The 11,610-nt window shown below is 46.1% G+C and overlaps 1 protein-coding gene across 3 annotated transcripts in view; it reads left to right on the forward strand.

Annotated features, from left to right (window-relative positions):
- NHSL1 (NHS-like 1) overlaps positions 1–10,282 on the forward strand; it is a 146,248-nt gene extending 135,966 nt beyond the window's left edge. For all 3 annotated transcript variants that reach the window (XM_010844220.1, XM_010844221.1, XM_010844222.1), the window contains 3 exons: positions 26–2,585; positions 3,102–3,234; positions 7,518–10,282. In XM_010844220.1, coding sequence (XP_010842522.1) covers positions 26–2,585; positions 3,102–3,234; positions 7,518–8,253 — 3,429 coding nt within the window. In that variant the 3' untranslated portion in view covers positions 8,254–10,282. The remainder of the gene's footprint in view (positions 1–25; positions 2,586–3,101; positions 3,235–7,517) is intronic.
- The last annotated feature ends 1,328 nt before the right edge of the window (positions 10,283–11,610 follow it).

An 11,610-nucleotide genomic window follows, 5' to 3' on the forward strand; every position in this document is an offset into this window, starting at 1 on the left:
GAAGATGAGCTGGTAATTTTACTGTCCAAATGCCACGCTCTCCTCCTCTTCAGAGATCATTGTGATTCACACTGCTCAGAGCTCAGGGCAGCTGGACAGTAAAATTACCAGCTCATCTTCATACTCAAAGGTCAGATCCAGAGACCACCTCCTCTCCAGGCAGAAAGATGGTCATCATTCGTCCAGTGCAACCACACTGCTGTCCCTCTGTGACTCCGAAGTCTCTCTAAATACACCAGCAAATCGGGAGAATGGGTCCCAGGCCATGGCCTATAACTGTAGAAATAACCTTAGCATCCCAGCCCACCCCCAGGATGTGGACAACAAGAGTGAGTCCAGTTATTCAGGCAGCCGGGGCCAGGGTGGTAGCGTGGAGCCCTGGGAATATGGTGGCTCAGGTAGTGGGCGGGCATCCCCACTGAAGCCACATTTGGCAGCTCCTGGTTACTCCACTCCTGTAAGCAACACGAGCAGCTGCAGTTTGGACCAGACCTCTAACAAGGATGATACCAGGTCTGTGTATTCAGAGGACCACGATGGCTACTCCCCTACTCTGCACCCGGACTCTGGACACAGACCTGGGGATCTGTGCAATAGTAATGATGGCTTTGGGAACCCCAGGCACAGCGTGGTCAATGTTTTTGATGGAAGAGCTCAGAGACACCAAGGGGACCGGTCCAATTGCCAAGAGAAATCCCTCGCGCGAAGCATTTCTTTGAAGAAAGCCAAGAAGCCTCCCTTGCCACCCTCTCGGACGGACTCTCTGCGCAGGGTTCCCAAGAAGAACGTCCAGTCGAACGGGCAGGTGCTGAACGAGAGCCTGATCGCCTCTCTCCAGCACTCGCTGCAGCTGAACCTCCCGGGCAAGGGCGGCAGCTCGCCCTCCCAGAGCCCCTGCAGTGATTTCGAAGAACCGTGGCTGCCTCGCTCCCGCAGCCAGAGCACTGTGAGCGCCGGCAGCAGCCTAACCTCCGCCACGGCCCCCAACGTCTACTCCCTGTGCGGGCTCACCCCGGCACAGAGCGACACGAGCAGCGTCAAGTCCGAGTACACAGACCCGTGGGGTTACTACATTGACTACACGGGAGTACAGGAAGATCAGGGGAACGCAGGCAGGGCCGGTCCGGCCGGCAGCGCAGCATCACCTGGAAGTGGGCCGGGCCGCCATCTCCTGGAGGGGTCCCGGGCTGCAGTACCCCCAGTGCCCGGTGGCGCCGTCAAACCAAAGATCACATCACCGGAGAAGTCGCACAGAGTCACTTCTCCATCCAGTGGGTATTCCAGTCAGTCGAACACGCCCACCGCTCTCACCCCTGTGCCTGTGTTCTTAAAATCAATGTCACCAGCCAATGGGAAGGGAAAGCCCAAACCCAAGGTGCCAGAAAGGAAGTCGTCTCTTGTATCTTCAGTATCCGTCTCCTCCTCCTCCACGTCTCTTTCCTCGAATACTTCCACTGAAGGAAGCGGGACGGTGAAGAAGCTGGATTCAGCGCTGGTGTCTCCGCTCGCGGCTGCTCCTCACACCTCTCCTCCAGCCCCTTGTCCCGCTGACAAGTCTCCTTTCCTCCCTCCCCCGCCACCTCTGGCAGATTTCTCCGAGGGCTCACCTCTGCCTCGCTCTCCCCTCTTCCCCCCTCCGCCACCAGAAGTGCTCACTCCCTTCTGTGCCCCCACCGACGCCTGCTTTCCTCCGCCCCCTACAGCACTGAGCGCCCCTTTTCTGGATTCATCTGACTCCCTGCCACCTCCGCCACCTGCCTTAACCCCCTCAGTGCCCCCGCCTGCCCCACCGCTTGACCCCAAATTGATGAAAGATGCCAGGCCTTCTTTCAAGAAACCTGGCCAGCCAGAGCCCTCCCGGGAGGCCTGCAGACAGCCTTCCATCAAGGAGGAGGGCAGCAGACTCCCCATGCCCCTGATCACCACCGAAGCGTTGCAAATGGTGCAGTTGAGGCCGGTGAAGAAGAACTCAGGAACCGAGGTAGCCCCCTTACAGGAACACGCATCTCAGGAAAAACGAACTCCGGTTGTTTCCCAGTATCATTTAAAGCCATCTGCTTTCCTGAAATCCCGAAATAGCATACATGAAATGGAGAGTGAAAGCCAGCCTGCCTCCGCGACGAGCTCGCTCCCGACTCCTGCCAAGAGCTCGACTCAGGGTCACCAGGACAGTGCAGCCGAGCATGGCCTCCGGAGCCACAGCCCGGCCGGGGAGGCGGAGGCCGGAGCGGGTGCCACCCCTCCCCTCGGCCCGTCGCCCAGCAGGAAGCCGCCCCCCATTTCCAAGAAGCCCAAACTGTTCCTCGTGGTGTCACCTCCGCAGAGGGATTTCACGGCGGAGCCCGCAGAGAACGTGAGCGTGGCGTCTCCCAGCCCCACGAGCGGAGAGGCACGAGAGAGGGGTGCAGCAGGGGCTGGTTCCGATGACACCGACTCTGGCAGCTCGGTGGTTCTTGTGGGAGGAGCTGCAGGATCCGAGTCCCCGGGCAGAGTGGAAGCCAATGTCCCCATGGTGCCAGCCCCTGCGGAGGAGCCGGGTGCCAGGAACGGTGTGGAGCACTGCCTGCCTCCGCAGGACCCAGGGCGTGAGTCCGGTTTTCTCTTATTCCCCTGGACCGTTCGCAGCTGAGGCGAGTAGGGCTGGTGCATGCTCAGGTTCTAGCCGGCTGCATATGGGCTCCCTGTGCCGCCTCGCGCTTAGGTTACCAACTTGGCATTTCTATGATTTTTTTTTTTTAATATCCAGATCTAAGGGTAGAGCTCATAGAAGGGCAGAAAATAGAAGGGGTGGGGTGATGGGCAGCAGATTGAGTATTAAATAACTGAGTAATCCGCCCCAGAGAGCGGCAAATAAATGTTACAGCAAAATTTAAGAGAGAAATTCCGTTTTATCTAGACTTTTAACAGAAAAGCCTGAGCTTTGACTGTCATGCTTGTGTCATTTCCCCATCTTTGTGATAAATCAGACAACAGACCCTGCTGCCTCTCCCTGGGATTCTCACGTTGTCAGGAATGGCAGAGAAGCATATTTGGGAGCTTGGCTAAAGACTGAAATTCAAGTCATTCATGCATCTTGTGTCTGCCTGCTTGCTTCTCCATAGCTGGGGTGCCGGAGGCTGAGACAGCCACTTCTTCTTCAGAGACCTGTGACTTCCCTAAGGACGACGGGGGTGATGAGGTGATGACCCCCAGTAGACCCAGGACCACAGAAGACCTTTTTGCAGCTATTCACAGGTATCCAAAACTCCTTCCTCTTTTTTGAATCTACTTTATAAGTCTCCTTTTCCAAATCGGTTCTCAGTGTGTTTTTCTTTCTTGAGGTTCTTACTCTCACCTAACTGGACTTCATTAACTTGACTGTTGATTTTTTAGTTTGTTTCTATATTTTTATTTCCCTTAACTCCAATTTCTGTTTTACTTTGTTCCACTGATTTTTATGAAGATGTGGGGGACAGTGTCAGTGTGATGATATTTGGTTGGCTTTCCTCTTGTCACTATATTTGACCGAATGTTTACAAGAGTTGGGTTAGAGTAGCCAGTGATCCGGTCTAGGATGAGGGATGCTGTGTTCTGTGGACTTAACATGCACAGACTAGCTCTACAGGACTTCTTTCCTAAGTGGTTTGTTTTATTGCTTTTATTATTTTCATTTTACAGAAAAACTAGATTTTTATAGTGTAACTTCTTTGGCTACTGAAATGTTTCAATAAAAGAATACATCTTTTTTAAGCAGGAGCAAAAGGAATTTAAATTTATTATTGTATACTGCTGGTGCCATCTGCTGGCATCAGAAATTATTGGGTTTTTTAAAAATGTGGAGTAAATTTTTCAGAGTAACTGCCTGAACTGTTGTGCTTTTTACATGCGATCACCTTAAAGAGTGGTTTAGCACTATAGTTTTATTTGTTGCCTAATTTTTCTGGCTATAAGCAGTTGAATTCTCTCACAACAGTGTCATCGTAAAAATTAATAAGATTGTATTTGTATAAGTACTTTAAACTGTATGCTGTATAAAACCTTTGCTTTCTCCTAGAATTCTTTACCACAGTATTTTCAGATAACACTTATGAATGCCCCTGTGCTGCCAAGGCCTTATATCTCTCTGAACCAAGGTCCCCTTTCTTCCTCCTGAAACTAAACATCTGTAAAATCATTTGATTCTCTGTGTGAGTAACCTGTGTCAGGAGTGTTTTCCCGGTTCGTGGACTCTAACTGAAGTGGCTGTGATCACACGAGGTGGAAAGCATAGGATGTGCCGTCCCTACCTGAGAGTCCTCGTGCACGGTGTGAACATCTAACTTGGCCCGGGGCATGGGGGTGGGGGGCCAAACAGCCAAGCTGATGAATCAAGAATTGTGTTCTTTACTTTTGGTTCCAGTGTTGGTATAATGTCCTGATAGACCCTAAACACTGCCTCTGTCACATTGTCTGACTGGTCTCTTGTCATTAGAAATTTTAAAAAGTAGCTAGTTATCAAATTATTCCTGCAAACAGGGGAAATGAAAAATTCCACATCCTTTGAAACCAACTTCAATGACATTTGTAGAGATTTACACAGATGTTTCTAACCAGAAGCATGCTGGACATCTAATAAGCTCCCCATGAATGTTTTCTGAATTAAATGGAACCAATTGGAATTTAACTGTTAGGAAATTCTTCCAAGGCCTGACATCTTCCATTTGGTATGGGATGCACTGGGTTGCCAAATATGCAGACATATATATGTTTAAAATAGCATCCACTGAGAGGATGTGTTGCTGGTTGCTCTGTGTACTAAATACTTAGTCTCAGGGACAAACCCAACTGTTGTGGGACCAAATTACTACATACTTTTCCTAAAAATATGTGAAAAATATCTTCTACATTTTATTTTGGCAACCCTCTTAAGGCACTAAAAACAATTGTGGTTTCTCCTACTGGGGAGTTACATCCACTGCAGATGCAGAAGGTGGCCAGTCTGTGGTGTTCCGTGTACACATGATAGAAGGAAAGACCGAACAGGGTGTGGTGTGCAGAGTGAAAGCAAGGGTACAGGCTAATTTTTAGTAGATAGATAGATAATATGTTAGCACACATAATAGGAAGCCATCTAAAGTCTTTGAGTTTTAGGGCTTTATTTTATATCCTTCAGTAGCTAAGCTAATAATTTAAAATAAAGAATATTTAAATTGAAACACAGCTTTCAAATTTTGTAATGCAAATTAATTCACTTCAGATTTAAAGCCAGATGGAAAATGTAGAACACCACCACTTGAAGTGTGAAGTTTTTATATTTATCGAAGTAATTAGTTTTTAAGCCAGTGTTAACTGTTTAAGCATGTTTTAAATAGCCATCTTCCTTAGAAATACACACACAGTGTGTGTGTGTGTGTGTGTGTGTATATACACACATACATACATAGCATACATAATATGCCAAGAATTCCTATATTTAGATTTAATTGTCATTTTCGGGGGCAGTTGCTCTTAAGAAACAATGATACTTTTATAAATTCCCATCTTCTCTTCATTCTGAATCTACAATTAAAAGGCCTTTAATTGTAGATTTAATCAAACATAGCTATGGCTTATTAGATGGATCTCAGAACACCCTCTCCATTTAAAAGCCCAACAAAAAAATTATCCTAAAACCAATACCTGCAAGAATCAGATGAGCAGAGATGTCTTTGGGAAGAAACCAGAATAAATTGTGAGGTCACGTGCTCTTTGTGGAAAGATAGTCCATCAAATTCTACTTCTTGTATTAAGCTGTGTGACTTCACCCTCTGGACATTGATTACTTTTTCTGGCTGAACCAATCCATCTAATTGTTTTCGAGTTCTGAAATCCTGGGATGTTATTGTTTCCATGGGTTTTGTCAGTGGGTCAGTAACTTACTTTAAAGTACTGCTCTTGTTGACCGTGGAGAGGACCATGGAACCTAAGTTTCATAGGCCAGTTAGTGCCATCCCAAAGGAGCTGGCATGAAGTCACCTCTGGTCACCCCATTCAGCCTCTTAATTGGATTTTTACCACTTCTGATCTTTCATTTTGGTAGCTTCTTGTTGGCCAGAAGCACAGAGAGGATCCTGGAAGCCCCTAGCCCAGGGCAGCCATCACAGGCCTATCCTCCCCTATGCCTGGCCATGCAGGACATGTGAAAACATCACTGAAGCCTGAGCTGATAGCAGGAAGGGAGAATTACATTTCCCTAAATGACACTGAAAGGTTTGTTAGGCACCTACTCTATGCCTGACACTTTAAGGCTGTAACTGCATTTATCGCGACTGATAAGCTATGAGCTATCTATTGTTATTCCCCCTTTTCCAGATAGGAAACAGGATCAGAAACTTGCCCCAGGTCACAAAGCAAGGAAGCTTTCACAGTGGGTAAAGCCAGGTCTATATGACTCCAGAGATCCTTTATCTCACTGAATCCTCACAAACCTGTGAGGCTGGTATCATCACCCGCATTTTACAAGTACGAAAAACTTATAAATAGATGAATTACTGGTCCAGGATTACATAGTTAAAAGTTACTCAGATTCAACTCTTAATCTATTTCAGATAGTATTCTTTCAACCTTTGTCCATTGCATGTTCTAGGATTTTATAGCAGAAGAGGTATAACCACATATTTTTAAAATACACTGTTTTCTTAAAGCAAGCTCAACCTGTACTTAGCTGAGTGATTCATCCCACACTGAGTGGTGGTTATGAAGACACCAGCAAGGGCCACTTGGATCATCTGCTTCATTTCCTGTAATTCACTCTCGGCAGAAAACACATTGAGCAGGGAGGGTCTTAGAGACAGGACAAGAACTATCCCCGGACAATTTTACTCTCCCTGAAGGCCCCTCCTCTTTGACTCTCTACCCCATTCTTCACATTCTCTGGATCAGTGAGAGGATGTCAGTCAGGAAATAGGATCTAGTGTGGAAGGTTCATTCCTGTTTTCTGGAAAGTTGGATTTCTAGGAGTTGACATATGGTCCAGTAAGAGCTAAGGAAAACTGGTTTTATGTCAAACTCTAGAATGACTGAGAATGTAAAGTTAGTGTTGTCCTAGAATCTGAGGTGGGGAGCCTGTCTCAGTGTGTGGGATATTCTAGGAGTTGGCTTATCTACTAGGCCATTCAGATGCCAGCATCAAACAAGAAATGGAAGAGCAGAAAGAAAGGAAGGTCAACCCCAATATCAGTCTCATGTAAAAGAGTTAAATAAGAAATGGCAATTATGAAAAACTTTGGAAATGATCCTATCCAAAGTAAGATAATATGATGTTTGCGATTTATTTCAAAATAATCCAGTGAGTGTGGAAATGAAATCACAGTGACCATAAGTTAATAATTATCATAACTGGGTCATGGACACACATAGTAATACAATGAACTATTCTTTTTGCCTGGGTGTTTGGAACTTTCCATAGTGAAAATAATAGATGGTGGCCTGAATATCAGTAAGAGAAGCAGGGTGGTGTGTGGCCCACATCCAGTGGCCCACCGGGAGTTAACCTTCATCTTAATGTTATTAAATCTCAGGTCTAAGAGGAAAGTCCTTGGCCGTAAAGATTCAGAGGATGATCACTCCCGAAACCATTCTCCCTCCCCACCAGTGACACCTACTGGTGCCGCCCCCAGCCTGGCCTCCCAGAAGCAAGTGGGGTCCATTCAGAGAAGCGTCCGGAAGAGCAGCACCAGCAGTGACAACTTCAAAGCTCTGCTGCTGAAAAAGGGGAGCCGCTCGGATACCAGCGCCCGCATGTCAGCAGCAGAGATGCTCAAAAACACAGACCCTAGATTCCAGAGGTCAAGGTCGGAGCCATCGCCAGACACGCCCGAGAGCCCGTCAAACTGCTCCCCGAGCAAGAACAGGAGGGCGCAGGAGGAGTGGGCCAAGACCGAAGGCTTGATGCCTCGGAGTCTGTCCTTCTCCGGCCCCAGGTACGGCCGCAGTCGAACGCCGCCTTCTGCCGCCAGCAGCAGGTACAGCGTGCGGAACCGGATCCAGAGCAGCCCCATGACCGTCATCTCAGAGGGCGAAGGGGAAGCCACGGAGCCCATAGACAGCACGGCTCTTCGGGCCCCGGGTGCTACAAGGGGATGTTCGCTGGATGAACTGGCAGGGGGTGGTGTGGATGAGGGCAGCCTGCTCTGTGCCGGGGGACCCGCTGCCCCGCTGGAGGCCCAGGCTCCTGGTCCGGCAGTGGGGCTGCCCAGCGCAGAGGGCAGGGGCCCTTCAGAACAGCGAGGCGGTCTCGCCGGGGATAAGAGTTAGGGGCGAGAAGCTCCCAGGTGATGTGGGGAGATGTGCAGCACATGGCTCTAGGAAGCCTGACAGGTCCCCTGCCCTGCCTTGTCCCGTGATCCCGCTCAGCATCTGTGCTGTGGGCCCGGGCACCGCCAGCCTCGCCGCGGAGGGGAAGGGCTATTGAGGACTCACGTGGCACTTGCCCTGTGGTTTAAACGCAAGTAGAAGCTTAACTTCTGAAAGTGCTTCCTGGGGAAGATTTTTTTTTTTTTTTTTGCTAAATGCTGGGTGTGTGTGGAGGGATGTGCATGTGTGTGTGCATTCAGAACACTTTTTACATTAAACACACACACACACACCACCACCACCACCACCAGCATGTACAGAAATAGGAGAGAGCTGTTAAGCTAGGTAGAGGAATGGAGCCTTCTGGGCTAGGTGGTAATTGCTTTAAAAGTATCATGTTTATGGAAATTAGTTCCAGGGAGAGGACCATTACTTCTAGGAAAGAGGGGGTAGGTTTGCTGGTTCTGAGCACATGGGGGTATGGGCTTTCCAGGCGAGCGGGTTGTGGTTACCCCCGAAAGTTGGAAAAGGGCTAAGCGACTAATTGGTTCAGGTACTTCCTTTTTTGTAAAAACGACAGACGTGTGGACATGGCAATGCTGTAACTCAGGGTCTGCTGCTGTGCAGCGGAGACACCACTCCTAGCCTGGTTGGAAGAAATGTGGGTCATTTTCAAATGCCTTGCCTCCCTGAGTAGCAGCTGAGACCTCCTTGGAGAACAGGAATGACAGGGGCCCATGCAGAGAGGGTAATGGAGATGAGAGTAAGGGAGAGGAATAAGTGATACACTGCTGGAATTTGGTTCCTGCTTATTCAATAAAATTATTTTTCAGAATTAAACTTTAAAACTTGCACTACAGAACTGTGGGTGGAGCCTTTCCTTTTACAACTGTTTTCTTTTTTTTTTTTTTTTACACCAGAGTTTAAACTTCCATTTGGTAATTTCTTATCACTTGAAATGTCAACATTTGCTAACTTTTGGTTACACCAAAGAAAAAGTTAATGCTATTTTTCCTTGAACTGCCTGCAGTATCATGTCCTCACTTAGAAAGGTTTATCAAAATCTATTATATACTATCTTACTTGGAAGAAAATGCTGACTAGCTCTTTTTGGTCAAATAAACTGATAAGCATTGGCAGGGCTTGGCTCTTAATTAGCCCTGAGCAATGAGTTTTTAGATTAAAAAGATTTTTTGCATCATTTGGTTTGTGTGTTTTTATATTTTTTATAAATAATTGAATTTGGCTAATTACCTTCTAATCTTCTCCGGTTAGAATTTTAACACTTTTAGACGTGGAAGAAAAGTGTGTAAAGTATTTATTTTTATGTGATATTCTTGTGACCACTTCCTCCCAACTGTCGTGTACATAGACTTCTTTATTTGTTGGTTCAATAAAATCAGAGTCTTGTGTTCTTCATCAGAAGGGCCGCAGATGAGCGTACTGAGGTCATTGGCCTAAAGACAGTGCGGTTGCCGATTATCATCTTTTTTGTGTGACAGTATCGTCTAAAAGCTGGACTGCACAGGCCCAGTCATCGCAAGGTTTACACTCTAAAGCGTGACAAACCCATTTCAGATGCATCTTTGAAACAAAAATAAATCTAAAGAATTAAGACTCCTATTCTCTGAAGAAAGCAAAACACGTCTTTTCACACAACCAGATATCAAAACCTGACACTTGGCCAAGAGCAAAAGGACTGTCTACCATTTGGAGCAAGTGTATTCTACATTGGGCACAAGAATCTTTTATCCTCAATTTCAGAAAAATGACATTGGCTCTCGGATATGAAATCGTCTCATAGCTACCTAAAAAAGATTAAAATGTACTTGGCTATCAGAAAACAAATTTAATATATAAATCATTTATGTTGAAGGTAAGATAAGTACCCTCAAAACTAATGATAAAACTTTTTTTTTAATCCCCATTTGTAAAGGAAAAATATACTAGGTTTTTTCATTTGCTTTGAATAAAACAATTGTAAAGTAAATATTTGAACCTTTTTTGTTCTTGTTGTTTGTACATGCATTTTTGAATGATGAGTTAGGTCTTCTTGTACCAAACTGCTGAGTGCTTTGCTGGATACAGACAGAGCAGCAGTGAGGACCAGAAGGTGCCCGTGGGAGGTGAGGACCCAACAGAGAAGAGAGAGAACCTCACAGACACTGTGGATGGTGTGGTCTAAAAGGACAGTGGGAAAAGCAGCTCTTAAGTGATGTCTTGTGAACTTTTGAATAAAATCCCAATAATGTGTTGACTGAGAGTTCGGGTCATGTGACATGTGGAGAGATGCTAGAGCTTTGCACAGCATGGATGAAATATAGGGAGACAAGAGTCTAGACTCATCCCAGAACAGGCATCTTCAGGTTTGCTACTTGATTTCCTCTGTGGGACTGGCTACTGTTAATGAACACATTGTATTTAAAAACTCAGTGAAGGCAGACTTGTTGACTCTTCCTTAAACCCCAGACTTGAAAGCCTCCACCACCACCCTGGCTAAGCTATTTCCACCTTGTTTTTCTGGGAGTTGGGAGAGAAACAAATGACCATTTGGTCTGTCAGTTGGAAGCAGCCTTAGCTTTCATCTGATCTCTGCCCTCCTGTTTCTAAAGAATGTTTATTGTAACCATTGCTTTTCCTGTGGTGAAGAGAGCATATTTGTTTGAGGAATCACAATGTTGAGGAAAGAAAAGGAGGCATTTCTTTATCTCGATCTTATTTCCCATCCACTAACACCACACCCAGCTCTGGGGTGAGCATCCCAGGAGGACAGGAGAAACACAAGATTGGCCTGTTGGTTCTGCATTAATGTGCTTAATTGAATGTGTGTAATTGTTTATATTGCTGGGATTTCATCATGAAATGAGCACAATAGGATAATTTACGTTCACAAATATTAGAATATTGTTGAGGTGGGGAAGAAGGGTCTTTTGAAGAAAACATGGACCTTGAGGTCTGATTTCCTTTTATAAACTATTCAGTTACTGTAACATAGTTTGTTTTTTGTTTTTTTTCGCAGTGAGTTGCCCTAAACTACCTTGCACAGAGGCCTTTATTCACAGAACCAGAACTAGTGACCTAGAGTCATTTGTTTAGCAATGAAAAAAAGAAACCCTTTATCAAATTCTTAATCGTATGCTAGGTAAAGAGGGAGTTCTAAGAAAAATGTGGATTGGAGATAATTAAGGTACATCGAACGTGGTGAAAAAGACGTACAATGAACTATCCTATAAAACATTAGTGTCAGAGTAGATAGAAAAGGAAGAACACTGGGAAAACCCTGCTGGGACCCCCTCCCCCACCACATGAGTTCTCCTT

Source organism: Bison bison, unplaced genomic scaffold (assembly GCF_000754665.1).
Source record: "Bison bison bison isolate TAMUID 2011002044 unplaced genomic scaffold, Bison_UMD1.0 scf7180017864198, whole genome shotgun sequence".
Classification (NCBI taxonomy): Eukaryota; Metazoa; Chordata; class Mammalia; order Artiodactyla; family Bovidae; genus Bison; species Bison bison.